The sequence below is a fragment of the Anas platyrhynchos genome, chromosome 15, assembly GCF_047663525.1.
Source record: "Anas platyrhynchos isolate ZD024472 breed Pekin duck chromosome 15, IASCAAS_PekinDuck_T2T, whole genome shotgun sequence".
Classification (NCBI taxonomy): Eukaryota; Metazoa; Chordata; class Aves; order Anseriformes; family Anatidae; genus Anas; species Anas platyrhynchos.
This window is the reverse complement of record NC_092601.1, coordinates 729,918-750,000: the sequence shown is the minus strand read 5'-3', so window position 1 is coordinate 750,000 and position 20,083 is coordinate 729,918. Positions and strand designations below refer to the sequence as shown.

The following is a 20,083-nucleotide window of genomic DNA, read 5'->3' as shown; positions in this document are numbered from 1 at the left end:
GGAGGAGGAGGAAGAGGGGGCGGAGGAGGAGGAGGTGGCGGCGGAGGAGGAGGCGGCGGAGGAGGAGGAGGCGGTGGCGGAGGAGGAGGAGGCGGTGGCGGAGGAGGAGGAGGAGGGGGCGGAGGAGGAGGCAGTGGTGGAGGAGGAGGAGGACGTGGTGGAGGAGGAGGAAGAGGAGGTGGTAGAGGAGGAGGAGGAGGTGGCGGAGGAGGAGGAGGTGGCGGAGGAGGGGGAGGTGGCGGCGGAGGTGGTGGTGGTGGAGGAGGAGGAGGTGGTCGAGGAGGAGGAGGAGGTGGAGGAGGAGGAGGAGGTTGTGGAGGAGGAGGTTGTGGAGGAGGAGGAGGTTGCGGAGGAGGAGGAGGAGGTGGAGGAGGAGGAGGCGGTGGCGGAGGAGGCGGTGGCGGAGGAGGTGGAGGCGGTGGAGGAGGAGGAGGCGGTGGCGGAGGAGGCGGTGGCGGACGAGGAGGTGGCGGAATGGGAGATGGAATAATCCAAATAATCCAAATGCCAGCGGTACATTAAATACATGTTAGATTTCCAGTTTCCCAGAAAGGTCCAGGGTGTGAACGGGAAACTTCTCCAAAGCGTGCAACACCACGGGTGCCACATAAGAAACCTGGCCGTACCCTTCTTTTCCTACTATTAGCAGACTGGGCCGGCGTGATGTTGGTTCGCAGAAAGCACTCCTAGAACAAGAGTTAAGAAAACAAGTTTATAAATGAGGTGCTGAATAGACACACACAGATGTTCCAAGTAATTTTCCTATAGACTTACTTTTCCATCCCCAAATAATCCAAATGGTAGCGGTACATTAAATACATCTAAGATTTCCAGTTAAGTTATTCAGTCATTCCTATTGTTTCATCTTCTTCCCTTGTGTTTCCTATTCTTTACTGAACCAAGACTGCAAATTAATATCCCTGCAATCTTGCTTTACTACTAGGAAATAAATTTGTGAGGAGCATTTGTTTCCCCACTAGAATCAGGCTGTACCTTTGCTGGCTTAAATCAAAGATGCTAGAGACTTAGCCTTGCTCTAGAGGACGGAAAATCTTCTGGACAGCACAGCAATAGAAACTGAGAAAAATAACTGATCCAGCTGTGACAACATGATCTAACTTTCCAACAGTGGGCTTGCATGACTTCCATACTAAAATACCACAAGATTAACACAACTTGGTGGCTTAACAAATAAAGACACCATTCAGATATTTCTCAAGGTGTTTTAACAAGCCATTTCTCAGTTCTCTTTCTGCTACATAATTCACCATTGGTTTAAAAATCCTGGAAAACAGAAGGGCAAAAGGTGGCAACACAAACCCATAAAGTTGGGGTATTTTTAGCTAAAAGGACAGACAGGACATTTATGTGGTCTTGAGTCTTTCAAAGAATGCCATGGATTAAGTCAACGTGTTCTGGTAGTCTACGGATCACTTTGGCTTAGGAAGAGAAGCCTGGGCTTTTCAATTTGGTCATTCAGAGCAACTTCATTACCACTTTAGTCTCTTCACCCTTTCTCCTTGTGAATACCAAGCACCCCTTCAACACACAAACTTGATGTTACCCCTTCGTCTACCACCCCTCGCACTTTTAACAGCTGGAACTGTTTACAAAGACTCAGCAGTCCTGAGAATCTAAACATAACAGGGATCTATCTTTCTTTACCTGCTGAAACAGAGGCGTTTTTTCTCTGGTCTGTCAGGCATTCCATCTTTTAATTCATCTCCAGAAACCAAGGATGCATCGTCATCACTGTCGAACGTATCATCTTGTAAAATAGGATTTAAATGGTCTGAAAGACAAAAGAGGTTTGTTAACTTTCCTGAATAGCCTTTGTCTCGTTCTCTTACATGAATACAGCTTCTAAATCAGTGCCAAAACCCTTTCTTCATTTGAGAGCACACACTGAAAGCTATTTCCTAGAGTTCATCCCACCACAGATCTAAGGAGATGGCACAAGGCCCTACAAAGCTGTACTAAGTCCCACTGATGTGTACGTATAAGGTACGCTACTCTTGGTGATTTTTTTCTCCCCCTTAGAATAAAGGAGATTACAAACAATTTCCGCAGTTGCTAAATAGCTAAAAAAAAAAAAAAAAAAAGACCATTTCTTTCTGGAGGAGGTTCCCACAATGAAAGCACAGGGATTAAGGGTGTGATGGCCACAGAATTCCATTCATCTAGTAAATATCAATGCTAATTGATCTCACATGCACATGTATAGTACGATCTACAAACATTTAAATTAGGAGACTGGTTAAAAACGATGATAGCTAAAACAATATTTAGCTTAGACCAGTTATACTTGTATCCTGGTCCCGACATTGTTCAGAAAGGAATTAGAAACATTGACCTAGAAATGCTTCCCCTCCAAATATCTGAGTTTTGATTTTTTAAAGAAAAATAGGTGCCTTATACTTCAAACCTCAAGTCAACCTCTACAAATGCTAATTATCTTAGCTGCCGTCAGAAGCAGGATGCTTCAGTAGAGAACGCATCGTCCTTTACTGTGTATTGAGTCATTCAGGGCTTCCATTTGGCATTTCAGTTTCGAATCCAGAATAAAACCTATGCGTTATCTTCCAGACATGCCCAAAAGAAAGACATGCACATGCAAATAATAAAATTCTACCATCATTATGTCTGAAAGGTTTAAGTTGATTGCACAAACCACAAGTTTTTGCTTTAGCAGAATTATAAAGAAGTGGATGCTGTGGTTATACCTTGCTGTCGGTCCTCCTTTAGTGCGAGCTGTGCATGCGGGAAGATCTTCTGCACAACTTGTAAAATATTCGCTCCTGATCTTTTAAAAAGTGGCTTGAAAATGGGTGATAGTGCTTGTCCGGGTGAAGCCACGATCCTGTTTGATGCCGGAACAACCTTCTTCAGAGCCATGAAAAAGTCCTTTGCTTTTATTTTAATAGAAGCAACCTCTCCCTACTTGCATAATATAATGCTTTTTTTTTTTTTTTATATAATGCTTTTTTTTTGCTTTTATTTTAATAGTAGCAACCTCTCCCTACTTGCATAAATCTGAGGATAGCATCGGCGTAGAGAGCACAGCGCAGCTTCAGTACATAAAGATTTGATATCTGCACCACAGTATCCCAACAGACAAAAATCAAACATTACATCAGTCAAGGCCCAGGTTTACAACATGCAACACTTAAAGAATTTGTAATGCCAAAACCAAACAGGTTAACAGGTAATTCAAAGTGCTACTGCTCTGCAGGGAAGTTTCATGTTGCGCACTGTCTGATATCCTGCGCTTATGCAGCTGAAGCAGACTCCTCATCAAAAACTATACTCTTGAGGAAGATGCCCCAGAACCATTTAACGTTCTCAGACAACAAAAAGAACGACAACAAAGAGTAAATAGATGAAAGCATCTAACTCTGCTTGCTATGAAGGCGTGCCAGCTGCCTCGTTGACTAGTTGTGCAGCAAGGCACAAGAGCTTGGGTACTGCCTGGTACAAGCTAAGGTTCTTTACAACTTGCTCACAAGCAAGAATCCATTTTGGTTTCAGTCTTACCAATGCATTTCTCAGCTAGTTCATCAAGCAACATGTCCGGTGGCTTAGGGGTCCAGTCACGAGTATGAATCTTGAAAATTTCTTTTCTAGCCTGGAAGCAAAATCATTGCGTTTTAGCTTGCCCCAAGTTTTCCTTAAAAATACCAACAAGAAACAAACAAACCAAAAAGCAAGCAAACAAACAAACAAACAAAAAAAACCCAGTCCTTCCTCAAAACCCCTCATCTATTAATACGCTTTTCTTATTTGCTCAACTTTCAAGTATTTTACAGTTATTTAATATACACTCTGCATTTTCAACCAGGAAATTGAATATTTCTTATTTGTTATACTGAACTTTTCTAGGAACCTACAATGAAAGAAAAGGCATTTATAGCTTCAATAACAAGTTTCCAAACTACGGGACCTAATGACCCAGAGGAAAATACTGTAATGAAAAATTTATCCAGAAACATTTCTTTGTTGTCCAAAAATCTTCTCTAAAACTTAGCAAGCTTTCATTGTGACAGTCTCATTACTTCATCACATTTGCTTTTCAGGCACTAAATTCACAGAAAGCACTTCTGGCACAATGCTTCAAATTGCTACAATTACTATAGAGAAGAAAATAATTATGACTCAAACTACTACCACCGATCCGGGGCACAATCAAATGCAAACACGTCCCCTATTCATTCAGAAGTGAAGGACTGAGACCAAAAACACAACTTCATGATGAAAACGCCCAAGTGGACTAAATAATTAAGCAAACAGGTACAACTTTGGGAATGAAAGGTTTGATTATAGAACTAACTACTTGGTGGTATCATCCTGACCATATATATCCAGTACCAGATTTGCCCTCCATGGAACAACGCAGTGTCTCCACATATCACTCTTTTGTTCAAGTTGTCAATTATTTTTTTTTCCTATAAAGTTGGACTTTGCCATGGTAGAACTAACGTTGAATTTAAGTTCTCACCTCTTTATTTGGCAAGTTGAAGAGGAACTCTCTGCCAAAGCGTCCTGGTCTTCGTAAAGCAGGATCTATAGAATCCAGTCTGTTGGTAGCTCCGATTACCACGATCTCCCCTCTGTTATCTGTGCCATCCATAAGCGTCAGAAGAGTTGAAACAATGGAACTAATAGAAAAATATAGTTTTTATTTACTGGTTCAGTAAATTTTGTTACATTCCACATGACTTTCTTGATGCCGGAACAACCTTCTTCCTAGTAGTCATTCAAAAGTGGGAAAAAAATAGTCTACCAAGTCGGGTTTTTTTTTTTTGGTTTGATAATACATCTGCAGACTGGTAAGTCATCAAGCACTTCAAGACTGTTTGAAATAATCTCTACATTAATGGAAAAGGAGTACTGCACACTTCTGCTCAGGAAGAAAATCACGGAAAATGTTCCGTGATGTTCCCTCGTGCTTTGGTAATGCTCTTTCTCAGTGTTTTTAGTCTTGTCCTTTCTACCTTGGCATATCTCTGCAATAGCTGAGGAGGAAAGCTTTTTAGAGCTACATTCAGTGTCACACTTGAGAGAGGAAGTTTGCCGCAATTTCTCACCAGGCTCAGAAGTCTCTTTGCCGTACAAAACATTTTCATTAGAAATGAGGTCATGTTCTTTTGATCTTCTTGGTTTCTCCTTGTCTCCACCGTCATCACATTGGTACTGTGCGAGGTATTCATCCTTCCCAGTAGATTTCGGAGGGTCCGCGACACTGCACAAAATAAAATCACATTTCTCACTTCTGCTGAAGGACGTGAAGATTAACAGTAAAACCTTCCAAAGGCAAACAAACAAACAAAAACCTCCGGACTACAGGAACACTCGCAAAGATATGCCATTTAGAAACCTCTCCTGCGATAAGGACACCTTCTCCAGCTCCCAGAGAAAGTGTTTTTTCCCCTCTTGCTTCTGAAGCCATTGCACTAAAAAAGCACACGCATCTGTCTCCCTCCACATGCTGCTGCTCTGAATAAGAGCCAGAAGATTCAAAACCACCCTATTTGGTCTCCCCACATAGCCGAAAAAAACACCAGTTGAAACAGAGTTTTCTACCTCTCTCCCAAGAATTTACATTCACGTATCCTGTGACTGCAAAAATAGAAGGCGGGGCTCAGGAGGAACAGCCAGTGTTGGAAATGAAAAAAAGCAGCCTGTTTCTTCAGAGTCTTAAGCCTATTCTACTAGGAAAACAAAACAAAACAAAACAAGAGGAGAGGAGAACAACAGCGGGAAATTTACCTATTCTCCAGGTGTTCAATTGCAAAGCCTCCGCTGGAGGATCAACAGCTGTGAATTCAGCGTGCTTAGGAGAAATCAGATCTACGTCTGAACCACAACTATTTCAGTAGTATCACTAACTTATGTTACTCTGAAGAAGCAGTCAGCACCGTTTCTATGTTAGGAAATAGCTGAACAGAGTCTGTTATTCACAGGAATTATTCAGGCAGGCTTCTTTAGGAAGGCTGGGTTTCACTAGAACATTACTAGCCTGTAAGCCTCATGGCATCACCTTCCATCTTGACTGCTAAACCTCCTTGCTCCCTACTATCTTCTTTGCCAAGAGACAGCTGTCCACGTTTACTTTTCCTACTTGGCTGGACTGAATTTAAGAAGGGATCTTGCAACTCTTCCTCTTGTTTGCCACTTAATCATCACACCAAATGAAAACTATTTGCCTTTCACCTCTTTATTTCAGGCATTCTTTCCTAGTGGTCATTTAAAAACGGAAAGAAAAAGTCCATCAGCTTTTTTTTTTAATATCCAGCAGACTGTTAAGTCACCAAGCACTTCAAGACTGTTGGAAATAATCTCTACATTAATAGAAAAGGAATTCCTCAAACACACTGCGGCCGCTTACCTTTAATACACTCGTTGGATGAGACGGAGGTGTATTTCTTGCTTTCGCCTGCACTGGAAGGCTTCCCTTCCTTGTAAGGTTGTTTACTGCTCTCACTTCTGCATTGCTCACATGAAGAGCCATCTGGAGGATGGGATTCTTCCTTCTTCTCCCGCGTTATCTTCTGGAAACGAGGATCTAAGTGTTCCAAGGAGCCTTTCACTTTCCTGCTGTTTCTCTTTTTTCTTCTTTTTCTTCTCCTTTTTCTTCTTGTTTTACGCTTGGGATTGGCATTGTCAAAGTGGAGCACACAGAAACACAAATCGTGAAGTCTGAAAGAAACATGCAAGTTTAAAAGAGAAAAAAAGATGTGGCACTTGTTGCCTATATGAAACTTTATTTATTTTACCACAGGTGATGATTTGCAGCATGTCAGCTATTTTGTGGTGCTTTGTGCACACGCAACTTACTTTAGATGTAGCAAACTTAAGCCCTCAGATTGGAGGACCATAGGTCCTGGTTTGTACACAGATCATTAACAATGGCTAGCTCTGGAATACGTGCAAGCAGAAAAAAACTTTTAACCTAATCCAGAATGGTGTACGGATGTGTTTCCAACTATGTGGTCCAAAGCTAGTGCTCTGAAACAATTCAGCAATAGCTTTCCTATCTTCACTGATCAACCTAACAACATGATCCCCAGCCAGCTGATGCTATCTAAGTAACTTAGAAACTACCAGAAAAAAAAAAAAAAAAAAAAAAAAAAAAGAAGAAGAAAAAAAGAGAAGAAAAAAAAAAGGAGAAAAAAAAAAAAGAAGGAATACATGAGAAGCACCCAGAAAAGAATTAGGATAAAAAATGCGGAGTATGCTGGAATCCTTGCTTACTTGGAATCCTTCTCTCCATGTTTATCCTTAGACATCTTTTTCTTCTAGAACTTGTGATATTTTTGCATTTTTTTCACCACCTAAAAGCTCCTTTTCTATCTTTCTGTCTTTCCTTTCTATTTCACTTTCACTACCTTCTGCACGGGTATATTTTCTTTTTCTGTTTCCTTCTGTTTCATTTTTCTGGCAACAGTTCTCCAAATGAGCTGACACAGGTGGAAGCGCATGTCTTTCACGAGAATGTCTTCCAGAATGTTGCTGAGATACCGAGCAACGATGCAAGTCTGCTCGGGGTGTGCTAAAGCGACGTACATCTTCATCTCTCAAGAGGGAACCGTGAGGCCATCCACTTTTGTAATGATAATGCTTATGTGACCTGCCGTAGTAAGTTGCAGTCCATTTGTCAAAGGCTGCATCGCCGTGAGAGAACTTTCTCTCTCTACTGTCTCCTGTCGCATGAGGTGAATAGTAATCATTGTAATAGCTACATCTTTCCCACCTCCGTGCTTCATCTCGATAGTATCTTTCTCTGCTCCAACTTCTTTCCCCTTTGGATCGGTAATATCTATTGCTACCTTGTTCTGATCTTCCTCCGCTGCCAGATCTGTACTTTGAATATTTGACTGCTCTTCTGCCATTCTCAGGGCTGTTTCTTTCACCAGGGAAAGATCTGCACCTGCTTCCCTCCCAGTGCTCCTGCTTGTGACGCTTTTGATGAACAACTTCCATGCTCTGAGAACACCTCCTCTTGCTGGAAGGACCTGCTTTTTGACTCTCCTTCTCTTCACTAGGAGCATGTTCCCTCTTGCTTTGGTAATGCTCTTTCTCAGTGTTTTTAGTCTTGTCCTTTCTACCTTGGCATCTCTCTGCAATAGCTGAGGAGGAAAGCTTTTTAGAGCTACATTCAGTGTCACACTTGAGAGAGGAAGTTTGCCGCAATTTCTCACCAGGCTCAGAAGACTCTTTGCCGTACAAAACGTTTTCTTTTGAAATGAGGTCACGTTCTTTTGATCTTCTTGGTTTCTCCTTGTCTCCACCGTCATCACATTGGTACTGTGCGAGGTATTCATCCTTCCCAGTAGATTTCGGAGGGTCCGTGACACTGCACAAAATAAAATCACATTTCTCACTTCTGCTGAAGGACGTGAAGATTAACAGTAAAACCTTCCAAAGGCAAACAAACAAACAAAAACCTCCAGACTACAGGAACACTCGCAGAGATATGCCATTTAGAAACCTCTCCTGTGATTAGGACACCTTCTTCAGCTCCCTGAGAAAGTGCTTTCTCCCCTCTTGCTTCTGAAGCCATTGCACTAAAAAAGCAAATGCATCTGTCTCCTTCCACCTGCTGCTCTGAGAAAAAAGGCATGGGGCGAGCGGGGAACAGCCAGTGTTTCTCCAGACAGTGGAGAAAAATGGAAAAACATTCTATGAAGGAACACAAGTTCTCCTTGAGGCACCAACCTGCATCAGAGTGATATGCTCAGTGCTGATCATTAGTTCTGTTCGTAACGCTGGACATACAGCATGGAATTGTACTAATTTAAATCCTTCCATTAAATACTATTAGTAGACAGATAAAACCGTAACGAACTTCCATAAGGTCTTGTCTTAATCAGACTGTGCTCATTTTACCTCGTTTCCTCTGACAAGCTGTTCAGCTGGCTGGCTGTGAGGGACTCCGTGATGATTTCTCGATTGACTGAAGGCATAGCTCCAGGCATCTGCAATCAAAACGCACAAGTCAGCAGACAAAAAAATACTATTTGTAGTAGTACTGAGGACTAGTCTTGTCAGAATTTCTCCATTAAATCGTAAGCAAGACCGTTTTGAGTTGTATGCATTATCTACACTTCAAAGATAACCCCAACTCACCTCCCAAAATCTACTTTATGAAACTTAGGAATTTTTATCTCAGCTGAGCTTAAGTTGACAAGTTCTAATGTAAGCTCAGGTCTGCAAATTCTAATGGGATAATACCACAAAGTCTTACAATCACATTTGTGCTGTGTTTTCTCAGTATTTCACCTGAATTAGGAACACAATAAACACTCCCGAATACATCATAGGTGAGAAATTCTCGATGGAGCAAATCTATGTTTCAAGCAATCCATTTGTTTTAGAAAAGAACATCTCAGAAGGTTTAACAGGTTCAACTCGGCAAGTGGAATCATCAAGTTTCAGTCCGTTTTCTTTCGATTCATTAACTAACCTAATAGCACCATTTAGTGAATCGGGTTTTGGCAGCTCATGCTGGGATCTTCCTTCGTCAGCATTCTGACAGGAAGAACCGGAATGCTGCAATGTACGGACTACCTTTCCAACCAAAATTCCATTAGAGGACATTGCATTGCAATGCCTTTTAAATAAGCCCTTTGACTCCTCCTCAGATTTTCCTGAAGATTCTGCACCGTAAGGGACTGTGTTATCAGAGCTGAGTTTAGGATTTTCATTCACTGTTGGCTCCACAAAAATCTCATCAGAAACTTTTTTGCTTGTTTGCATTTGCTTCATTTGCATTACCGAATTTGTAATTGTGGATGAAGGAACAGCCTGGTAGAGATCTTCGTCCTCCGCAGCACTGCTAAGACAGTCAGGCTGTGACACAGTCCGACGAGCAGGCAATTTATTGTGAATACTGGTGGTGATCTTCTGTTTTCTTGACGGATCAGTAATTGAAGGCCTGGTAATTGTCTGGTTTTGAACACAGGCCATCGGTGGTGCTGAAGATGGCCTTTTTAGGGTGACACCAGTGGTCTTTGCGTCCTCTTTTATGGATCCATTTCCATTTAAACGGCTTGAATTCTGTATTTAAAAAGAAGAAATGGCAAGATGGATTAATGCAAACACTGCATTTAACATTTTGAAACACAAAACTCTCCTACTGAGTATTTCTACAAATGGTCTTAACACCTACAAAGAAAAACACACTGCCCTTTAAAGATAAATGCAAGTCCAATAAGCGTATTCAATTCCTGCTTTTGGTTTACAGCCGATTGGAATCAAATTAACATCATCTTTGAAAACCAGCCAAACAACTTAACATTACCTGCTGCTATTCCCAAATATATTTATTTTCCCCTTTAAACATACCCTGAAAAGCCTGAAGGAATTGTTCTGGTGCTCAGGAATAAGACAATTAGTTTTCCCTGTCTTAGCTAAAGTGACGACGATAGGAAAAACAAGTCCTCTTTTAAATGATTCGAGGATTAGTACACTCTGCTTAAATTGTCAAAGAGCGTAGCTCTCTGTGCTTTAGAAAGCTGTCTTGGAGGTATAAAGTAATGGAGTCGCATGGCTGCACAATTTAGCAGTAACCACTGTTTGAATGACTCTGGCTGTAGCATGAAGGCTGTGAAGAAAGCTGCAGCATGGGAAGGAAAACAAAACTAAGATGCTGAAAACCAAACAAAAAACCCCACACCAAACCCCAAACCCACTAGCAGTTTGGTGCCGTTACCTGCCCTCCCACTTCCCTGAATTACCTTAATCATATGAGGAAGAAGTCGTGGTCCCATAAATCCAGCCTGCTTACTATTAGCCCCCTGCTGACCAGGAGGGAATGAACAGGGATAAGATGGTGCTGGCAAGTAAAACGCACGTTCTCCAAGTGTCAAATCATAGCGCCTTCAGAAAAGAGCAGTGATCGTAGTTTAGTTTTTCTTTCAGCCTACTCTTGGATTAAATCCCATCCTATAATTTTAGAGGAACAGTTCATACGATATGGAAGCCTTCTCTACAGAAGGCTTCGCCAAGACTACAAACTGAAAAGGAGAGAACAGTCTTCCTGCTAAGACTATCACTTTCAGAACAATAATTCATTCTTACACGACAGATGACCTTCATTTTTCTCCTTCTCTAAATTAGCCAGCTACAGGTAACACATAGATAGCAGTTTACACAAGTGCTGCAGTTTCAGGCCAAGCAACAAAAGATAATAAATGACACAGAGAATTTCAGGTTAGACAGAACTGAATTAGACAAATAATAATCTTTCCCTGGGATAGCAAGAAAAACACTTGCAAAACAGAAAAATATCAATAACAGGAAAGTAAATCTCTTCTGAACACATGTTAAGATTTGTTATTACCTGATATAAAAAAGTATGTAAGCTTGCTGACCAAGAACTCTCTTAATGTCAGTATGGACTACTTTAGCATCATTCATCTGATACCAAAGTCCATTACCAGCCTGCAAATAAAGACAACCATTTCTTTAGGTGAATTGCACGTGTTCCAAATGAAATCACGGATAGGAACAAAATACACACGTGTCAAATAAAAATATAATGAAATCTTTTTCCCTAGAAACAGTAGCTGCTAGTCACGCTTTCACTGGTTTGCCAGCACAACCTTTACCCTGTTAGAAATGCTGTTGACTTCTACCTTTACATAGCATATATAGTGTCCTGAGTGACAGCTGACACCGTGATGTACCAGCACCGCGTATAAGGCATAGAGCAGTGGTTCTCCCATTGACTGTGACATGTAGGCTCTCAGGTCCAAATACTCCGGATATTTCACCTTCTAAAGAGAGACCAAGAAGATAGAAAATTATCCCAGAGTACTTCGTGGACTAGCCAGAGAAAAACACTTCCAAAAAACACAGACTAGAATTTATTTCTAGAATATATTTCTAGAAGATATTTCTTGATTCACTACAAATAAGTCTTCCCATAAACAATGTTTACGACTAGAAGTTGCAGAGAACTGTTTCCTGATGAATCAGCCTTCTCAGAGGAAAGCATATGCTTCTTGTCAAGAGGGAACTTTATTGATAGTAAGAGAAAGAATAAGCCATAGTCGTTAGTCTACAATTACTGTCTGAAAATATAAACAACTTTCAGCTTTGGGGGATGTCCCATTACACAATGATATAGTTGCATGACAGTGGTAAATATACCTTGTTGATCTTTCCACCTGTGAAATCTGCAAATCTTTTCAGTGATATTGTGAGAACCTTGGAAGAACGGTGTATGGTAAATCTCTTGGATGCAGGAACCATCTTATTACACCTTAAAAACAAGCAGAGATAAGTGTTTGAAGGCATCTTCTTTTTTCGCCCCCAAAACAAACTCGTTTTAATGTCTCACGCATGCCTATACTATTTGAATGACATTTACTTGCATAATAGGTTGGTCTTTTTTCTTTTCATAAACCCATGCACTGCGTGTCAGGTTTGTTAATACAGTGAAGAAGGTAAATTCTCCCAAAACCCCGGGCATAGCAGGAACAGGAATCTCTCACGAAAGGGTATTACCAGGTTGGATGGCAAGGTACCATTTCTTGGTCTACAAAAGTGGCTATTTGAACTCCAATCCTGGATACATTCTTTCAGCTTTCAAGGGAAATACAAATAATGAAAGTGGAACGAGAGAGCCTTGGTCTCCAGGACTAGAAATTGCAAATAATCTCCAACATAGGTCGTCTATCAACATCAAAAATACAACAGAAGCACATGGTCATTCTACAGGAGGGAGACATTTAACAGTAGGAAGTCTTCATGTACTGAGCTTGTCTGGAAAGACACTGAAACTGTCTGCCATCCTTTGAAACACAATAGTTCAGTTCGATACATTGCCCGCTCCAAGGTAGGACCTACAGTGTAAGCAGTGAAAATTAGCCACTAGCCCAGAGAACAACGGAAACTGGGCAGTTTACATCAAGAAAAGTACTGTCGAGAGCTAATAAATAGAAAGAACAAAAGTATCTCTTTTTGAATTCTGATGGCAAAATACGAGCCAGAGAATTGCAAACCCATAGGGAATGCCTCTGAACAAGACTTCCCCCCTCCAAAGAAACAAAAATCCAAGTGTTTTATAAACTTCCACAAAACTCGTAAGTAGATCCAAAGTTTAGAGGTAGTCCAACAGAGTCATGCAATATATAAAACTGACATCTAGGATTAAGACCTAATTCGTCAAAATCTTACTCGCTACATTTATAGCAATTCTCTCCACCCAGCTCTTCAGGTTTCACAAAGAGTTCCAGAGCTCTGGTAACAGATGAAACCGCCTAGAGGAGCGAGAAAGAAGAGCGTAAAGTCACCGTAAATTCAAAATTCCAGAGACGTACTAGTAGTTTGTAAGAGAATCTTACTAACATACTCCAGCGATCTACTATGAGCACTGTGAAGAAGGAGGCAGAAAGAGCATGCTCAGCATTGACCTCACCTGGAAGTCATTTGACTTCGGAACAAATACTTTTCCAGTAGCCTAGACAGCATCTATAGTGTGCTTTGTCATCAATACTGGGGACAAATTCATCAGTCTAACAATTAGATGTACATTGGGGTAGAACAACAGAGAAGTATGACAGCATTATAATTTTTGCAGAAAGAGAATTCTTTCCCCTTAAACCCAATGCAAATGTGGAGACTATTTACATGGGTTCCACAGAAGGACAAAGTCCAATCCACTTCCTTAGCACCACCAAGCTCTTACGTTTTAACATTATATGTGGTTTGGTTTTTTAAGGTAAACAAGTGTAATTTAGAAAGTTAGGCATGTACTTAAACATCATGAATTATATTTAGAAAACATCTTACCTTTATATCCAAAGTGATATCAAGAAATGCCTCATACGTATCCGAAACTGCTTTGCAATTCAAGCACTTCACTGGAAGCAAAATATAAATGCTTAACCTTATGTGAAGGAGACTAACTGTCCAAATTCAAGTTGTTGCCAGATACTACTTTAGGCAAACTACAGACTGCTTTACTACCGACAAAAGACACAGATCCGTTCTAAGGACAGGAATATTTTTTAAAGTACCTCTCGATCTTAGAAATCCTCCAAATATTTGATGAATGATGGTGGTAGCTTGAGAAGATCTGTCCAATCTGGAAATAAATTATAATCAGACCTCAGAAGATTTAAGGCGCAGAGTTAACTCTTCAAAGAGTTTTATGAAAACTAAGGATGATGTAGACTTTCGTTGCTGATAGTAAATAAGGCACTAAAAGGTGCTAGAGATCATTTTTGATAGTAAATAAAGGACTAGAAGGTGCTAGAGAATGTATGAAAGTGAACTTGTTTATGCTTACTCAGTGCTTCCATTCAAGCACGCTTCCTGCATAGCATCAACAGTATAGCGCAAGAACTCGTGTGCGTCTTCTTGACTGCCAAAACGGAAATGTTGTCCTATTCCTAAAGAAGAAGATGATAGTATTCACCTCATTTAAAAATGAAATCATTCTTGTATTTCTAAAATCTCTCTTCTTTCTAGTGTTAAAACCACTTATACACATCAAATAAGTATTTGAAGATTACAAGCTATCGAAAAGAAACACATCTGAAGCCACTTACGACTGAGATTACTGATAACATGCGTAGGCTCGATGGCATCAACAGTGCAACGCAGGGCCTGGTTAATGTGAGTCTCCATTGTGCACATCATGCAAAAATCTTGTTCACGACCTGAAGAGTGAAAGAAGAAAGCATCCCAGTCCAGCAAAATATCCATAACTACAAACAAACATCTAAGTAAAATTTAAACTATAGATACGATATCCACTCTCCTTGCTACATTCTATTCTCCCAAGATGCCAATGTCCCAACAGTCTTGTAACATTTCATTTCACACAACTTTACAGAATAAAAATATCCACTAAGCCGGTATTCAAATGCATTTTGTGATGAGAAATCTAAAAGACTACTGCAAAGTCACATTTGTAAAGGCTGACAGGAATGTGAACTCCACAGGCTGAAAAATGTATTACTCTCTAAAATTACTACTAAATGCATTACTGTCCAATGCACTTCATTATTCCCACGAAGCAATAAATGATCCTTTAATAAATACATAAATAAATAAATAAATAAATTCATTCATTAAACAAACAGTGCATTAATTGCACTCCGTATGCTATTCGGAGCCCACTGCTAATACAGTGCTCAAAGCCAGCTTCTACAGGTAAAATCAGGCAAATAAGCTTGTCTCAGAATCACTGCTGTTCTTTCACCTTCAGAGCTGTCCAACAGATTTGAAATACTCTTAGAAAGTACTCACATGACTGGCCGTGCTCGAGAGAAAGCATGTAATTGGCAAGTGGGGGTGTGTAGGTCAAACACTGTAGAGTAGCATTAAGAAAACATGTGTTGCCAAGATTGTACAGGCCAACTCCAACACTTTGTGTTTCTCGCCAATCCATACAAATCTTCTCAGCTGGAAAAAGAATGCTCTGTGGTGGAGCAATTCCATCATTAACGACTGCAAGAAAGTTAAATTTAAAAAGAGATTTTGTTTGTTTGTTTCTAAGGAAGGTATTTAAAAAAATACTATTCTGCAGGAGCACCTAGAGGAGCTAGCTACAATCCAAGCCAGAAAAAAATTATTGCAGACAGCTTTAATACCGCCAAATTCAAATTGGCTGGTCAACACAATGTTTTGGGGAAAAAAAAAAAAAAAAAAAACAGCTTTCGTCAACCATTTTAATTTTTCTAAGGCAAGGCTAACTGCCATTCTGTTTGTAGTACCTAATGCCAAGTTCCTCTCCATCTATAATCTTTAACCTGATTAACTCAACTACTGTTTTTTTCCTTATTATAACTTAAACCACAAGCTTAGACTTGAAATTATACGGAAAAAAGGTAAAAACTAGTAACTAGGAATGACGGTACCCCTACAGATACCAGATCTTTTCCTGAGCAATGTTATCATTCAAAAAACGTGTGAAAAATGGAAGCTGTGAATAGCAACAATCAAACACTTTTCTTTGCAAAACGGAAAAGACATGGATGAATCTGTGCATTACAAAAAGCTCCCCATATTTCTCTGTTGACTGTAAATATATCAAAATTAATTTCTGTAACATCAGTCACTTCAGTTGCCTTAGGGGATTCGCTTTTGAAGTCTTTGTTCACACTAGTCCCCTTCTCTATCAGTGCAACAAGTAAGAACTGCATTTTCTACTTTTGCTTTGAAGAAAATGGAGTCAGGATAAAGCTCACACTTACTTAGATCTCTTCGGGCAAAAGCCTTAGATTTTTCAGATGATCTACAGTAAAAAGCACCTCCACGTCCTTGGGCCACAGAGACTTGGCTTGAATCTTCTGCAGGCGGTATCTGGCCCCAGTTTGCGGTGCATGACATCAGTATTTTAGTACTTGGTTTCTTGGATTTGCCAGACCGCCTTGAAGAGGGCTTTTTAGACTTTGAAGATTTGGGCTTCTTAACTACGGTCATTGTTGACATCTGCGATAGAGACAGAAGTTCTGGTTGACGTAAGAATATCAAGAAGCATTCCAAGAAGAAAAGAATAGCAGAAGTCCTGTCACTTAATCTCAAAGAAAACAGCCTTAAGAACTAAATCGCTGGTATGAATGATTTAAAAAGAATCCCCAAACTAAACACACAAAGTGAAAATTTCCATCTAAACTCTATCGGTATTACTTTTAGCTTCTGCAGAACTAGTGGCTGATGCCATTTCTTTCACTTCCGTAGGATTTTAATCCATTACAACTCTGGAGTCTTTTTAATATAAAAATGTAGAAGACATTCTCTGAGGGGAATCAGTTATTTATTGATTTCCAGAGTTGCACAATTATCTGTTAATTATTACCTATGATCTAATAGATAATTGTTGCAATTATCTATTGCTGGCGTTAGTAATGGAACACTATTACTTCACTGCCTGCGTTTTTCTGTTTCGTGTGCACAAAGGTACCCAGAACTCACTGCTCCTTTTCTTCTGTCTTTCCAGGGATCTCCCTCTACCTCACTGTCTACTGCACCAATCATGAGGGGTTTGTTGTTATTCTATAATGAGCCTAGCTTTTAAATACACCTTTTCTGGGCGTCACTTTGTGATAGCAAGTTAATTTGTGAGGGCTCCTCAGTCTACATCATGTGGTCGCTTTTTCCAGGTGAAAAAGCGGAGCCGTAAGTGGCAGTACACTAAAGCCCTGGCATGTTGAGATCCAAGAAGAGAGATGTTTGGCCCTCCTTCTCACTCCTGGGAACCATATACCTCAAAACCCACAGAGGATGGGCTATATCTCAGAGAAATCTTGGGAAAGGAGAGCATGAAGAGCACGTTTGCAAATTTATTTCTCCCTGGGCTTCTTCTGCTTCTCCACGAAATACGAGTTTGAATATAACTTTGGCAGCAGTACTTCTGGTGTTTTACTCCTACCACATTTAAAACTCCTACAAAAAACTGAAACGTTAGACTAAAAAGCAGCTCTTTCCGTTCTGCTTTGTAAAGTTGCACGTTTTCCTCATGCAAAACAACAGGGCAATGTAAGCTAGAAACGGAAATGCTGAATGTAAAACAAAACAAAACAAACCTCAGCCCTCCAGGACAAAAGCCAATAACTGCTACAAAGTCCTTTTTAAAATGCTGATTAGGTTTCAAGGTGATACCGCTTTAAATAAGCATAATTGTGTGTCCGTAGGCAGAAGCATCCATGACAGGATGAACTTCTATACTTCATGTTTTGTTACTGTCTTACTGTAGCACACAGGGACTTGTTACCTATAGGGAAACCACTAACCTAATGGAGGGTTTAAAACATAAGCTAGTTTGTTATACCAAAATGACTGAGAGAACAAAGCATAAAGTGCTTTTAGATTTCTAGCACGCCTTGATTGCTATCCATTAAACTTCAGACACGTTAAACAAAACACAGTAAATAAGAAAACTCCTAGTCCCACAGCTGGCAAATTGTGTGCAGAGGTTGTAACTAGAACTTTTTTCCCTTGACATTTTACATTTAAGATTGATTTTAAATCCATTCTATACACACTTTCCGTTCCTGAAAAAACAATACGCAAACCTGAAAAATGCATTTACACGAGAAATGAAGTCGTCCTTGTCCGATTGGAAGACTAAGGTGACAGCTCCTGGGCTCAGGGATTTTCAGATAAGCTCCGATCTTCACCAGTGACAGCTCCTTTTTTCGGATTGAAAGAGAAAATGTTTCAGCAACACATTGAAAACACATTTAAGGGACAAGAAACAAAATCAAGACTGCAGTGAGAAGGAGAACAGAAAAACAATACTGGGGAAGAAGAAAGGAAAAGGAAAAAGGAAAAAGGAAAAAGGAAAAAGGAAAAAGGAAAAAGGAAAAGGAAAAAAGGAAAGGCCTTGATCTTTATACTGACCAATGAGATAAGCCTTACACATTTTTAAGTTTATTTTTGACAACTGATTGAGGCGTTACCAGGTATTAAGTACGATTCAAGAGCAAATATTAACACTAGAAAGAAGAAATCCGATCCACCACCACTTTTTCAAAATACATCCATTTCTAATGTGGAGATAACGTCTCTCTGACAAGGTAGTAGAAAAACTGTAAATACCGACAGAGCTTCCTCTCCCGATGTTCCATATACATACCGATGCTGTTCCTACACCTACGCTCTGAGCATAAATTTATGTTGACATGAGTATCGGGTGTTACTCCTCTCTTTGTTTGCCTTGAGAGACACACCTCTTGTCCACTGAAAAGTAAACTCAAGATTCCAGATCAGTTAAGACAGTTGCTATCCCCCCATTCAGAGTTCTGCAGCAGCACTGTTCAGATGTGTTTAGCAGTCTCTTTAGAAAACGTTATCACTTAGGACCTGCTTCTCAGTAGGTACACGTTTGGCCTCCGCTTAGCGGAGAGTCAATCCCAGCTTAAGCTTTCGTACAAGAGCCCCTTCACGAAACGGACTTGGGCCCTGACATAACTGAGCTTAACCTTTAACCTTGAAGCTTCCTTAAAGAAGGAAGCAGCACCCAGGCCAGGAAATAGAAATTAATCGTCACTTTACCCTGAAACGCAGTGAGCTATTCTGTGCTGGCAGGATTGCTGCCGGGCTGGCCGACGAGGCGGCGGGCAGCTCCCCGGGGCCACAGGGCCTGTCACAGGGAGCCGCCGGGGGTCTCTAAGGTCCGGGAACAGCGGCAACAGCGGGGACAGAGGGGACAGCAGCGACAGCAGCAGCCACCTCAGCCAGGGCCGTCTCCACAACCGCCACAACGGTCTCGGAACGCCGCCGAACTCGGAGCTCCAGCGTGACGCCTTTTGAACCTGGCCGCTGGAAGGACCTGCTTTTTGACTCTCCTTCTCTTCACTAGGAGCGTGTTCCCTCTTGCTTTGGTAATGCTCTTTCTCAGTGTTTTTAGTCTTGTCCGTTCTACCTTGGCATCTCTCTGCAATAGCTGAGGAGGAAAGCTTTTTAGAGCTACATTCAGTGTCACACTTGAGAGAGGAAGTTTGCCGCAATTTCTCACCACGCTCTTTGCCGTACAAAACATTTTCATTAGAAATGAGGTCATGTTCTTTTGATCTTCTTGGTTTCTCCTTGTCTCCACCGTCATCACATTGGTACTGTGCGAGGTATTCATCCTTCCCAGTAGATTTCGGAGGGTCCGCGACACTGCACAAAATAAAATCACATTTCTCACTTCTGCTGAAGGACGTGAAGATTAACAGTAAAACCTTCCAAAGGCAAACAAACAAACAAAAACCTCCGGACTACAGGAACACTCGCAAAGATATGCCATTTAGAAACCTCTCCTGCGATAAGGACACCTTCTCCAGCTCCCAGAGAAAGTGTTTTTTCCCCTCTTGCTTCTGAAGCCATTGCACTAAAAAAGCACACGCATCTGTCTCCCTCCACATGCTGCTGCTCTGAATAAGAGCCAGAAGATTCAAAACCACCCTATTTGGTCTCCCCACATAGCCGAAAAAAACACCAGTTGAAACAGAGTTTTCTACCTCTCTCCCAAGAATTTACATTCACGTATCCTGTGACTGCAAAAATAGAAGGCGGGGCTCAGGAGGAACAGCCAGTGTTGGAAATGAAAAAAAGCAGCCTCTTTCTTCAGAGTCTTAAGCCT

The 20,083-nt window shown here is 40.8% G+C and overlaps 3 protein-coding genes across 3 annotated transcripts in view; all 3 read right to left on the bottom strand.

Moving 5' to 3' along the window:
- Positions 1 to 8,205, bottom strand: part of LOC139998765 (uncharacterized) — an 18,063-nt gene extending 9,858 nt beyond the window's left edge. Inside the window, exons 1-3 of the mRNA XM_072023997.1 lie at positions 7,252 to 8,205; positions 6,386 to 6,696; positions 5,085 to 5,239 (exon numbers count right to left, since the gene is read on the bottom strand). Of these exons, the coding sequence (XP_071880098.1) occupies positions 5,085 to 5,239; positions 6,386 to 6,696; positions 7,252 to 7,286 (501 nt within the window). The 5' untranslated portion in view covers positions 7,287 to 8,205. The remainder of the gene's footprint in view (positions 1 to 5,084; positions 5,240 to 6,385; positions 6,697 to 7,251) is intronic.
- Positions 8,206 to 8,750: 545 nt separating this feature from the next.
- LOC139998751 (ubiquitin carboxyl-terminal hydrolase 42-like) lies at positions 8,751 to 10,896 on the bottom strand. Its single transcript, XM_072023904.1, has 3 exons — positions 10,737 to 10,896; positions 9,775 to 10,056; positions 8,751 to 8,975 (listed from the first exon to the last, which is right to left on the bottom strand). The coding sequence occupies exons 1-3, from the start codon at positions 10,767 to 10,769 to the stop codon at positions 8,883 to 8,885; spliced, it is 408 nt and encodes a 135-aa protein (XP_071880005.1). The 5' UTR covers positions 10,770 to 10,896; the 3' UTR covers positions 8,751 to 8,882.
- Positions 10,897 to 11,223: 327 nt separating this feature from the next.
- On the bottom strand, positions 11,224 to 18,273 carry LOC139998750 (ubiquitin carboxyl-terminal hydrolase 42-like). The gene is made up of 10 exons (XM_072023903.1): positions 18,030 to 18,273; positions 16,209 to 16,446; positions 15,262 to 15,462; positions 14,559 to 14,669; positions 14,297 to 14,399; positions 14,025 to 14,092; positions 13,798 to 13,868; positions 13,183 to 13,265; positions 12,154 to 12,265; positions 11,224 to 11,777 (listed from the first exon to the last, which is right to left on the bottom strand). The coding sequence occupies exons 1-10, from the start codon at positions 18,195 to 18,197 to the stop codon at positions 11,583 to 11,585; spliced, it is 1,350 nt and encodes a 449-aa protein (XP_071880004.1). The 5' UTR covers positions 18,198 to 18,273; the 3' UTR covers positions 11,224 to 11,582.
- Between the last annotated feature and the right edge of the window lie 1,810 nt (positions 18,274 to 20,083).

Bases quoted from the DNA above. Each gene is read 5' to 3' on its own strand.
- LOC139998751 (XM_072023904.1), bottom strand. From the start codon at position 10,769: ATGGGACCACGACTTCTTCCTCATATGATTAAG. The intron at 10,057-10,736 runs GTAATTCAGGGA...TTTTAAATACAG, and splicing joins TTCTTCCTCATATGATTAAG to AATTCAAGCCGTTTAAATGG. The intron at 8,976-9,774 runs GTAATGCAAATG...TTTTGATTGCAG, and splicing joins CATCCACAATTACAAATTCG to ATGCCTGGAGCTATGCCTTC.
- LOC139998750 (XM_072023903.1), bottom strand. From the start codon at position 18,197: ATGTGTTTTCAATGTGTTGCTGAAACATTTTCTCTTTCAATCCGAAAA. The intron at 14,670-15,261 runs GTGAGTACTTTC...TTCACTCTTCAG, and splicing joins TCTCGAGCACGGCCAGTCAT to GTCGTGAACAAGATTTTTGC. The intron at 14,400-14,558 runs GTAAGTGGCTTC...CTTCTTCTTTAG, and splicing joins TGTTATCAGTAATCTCAGTC to GAATAGGACAACATTTCCGT.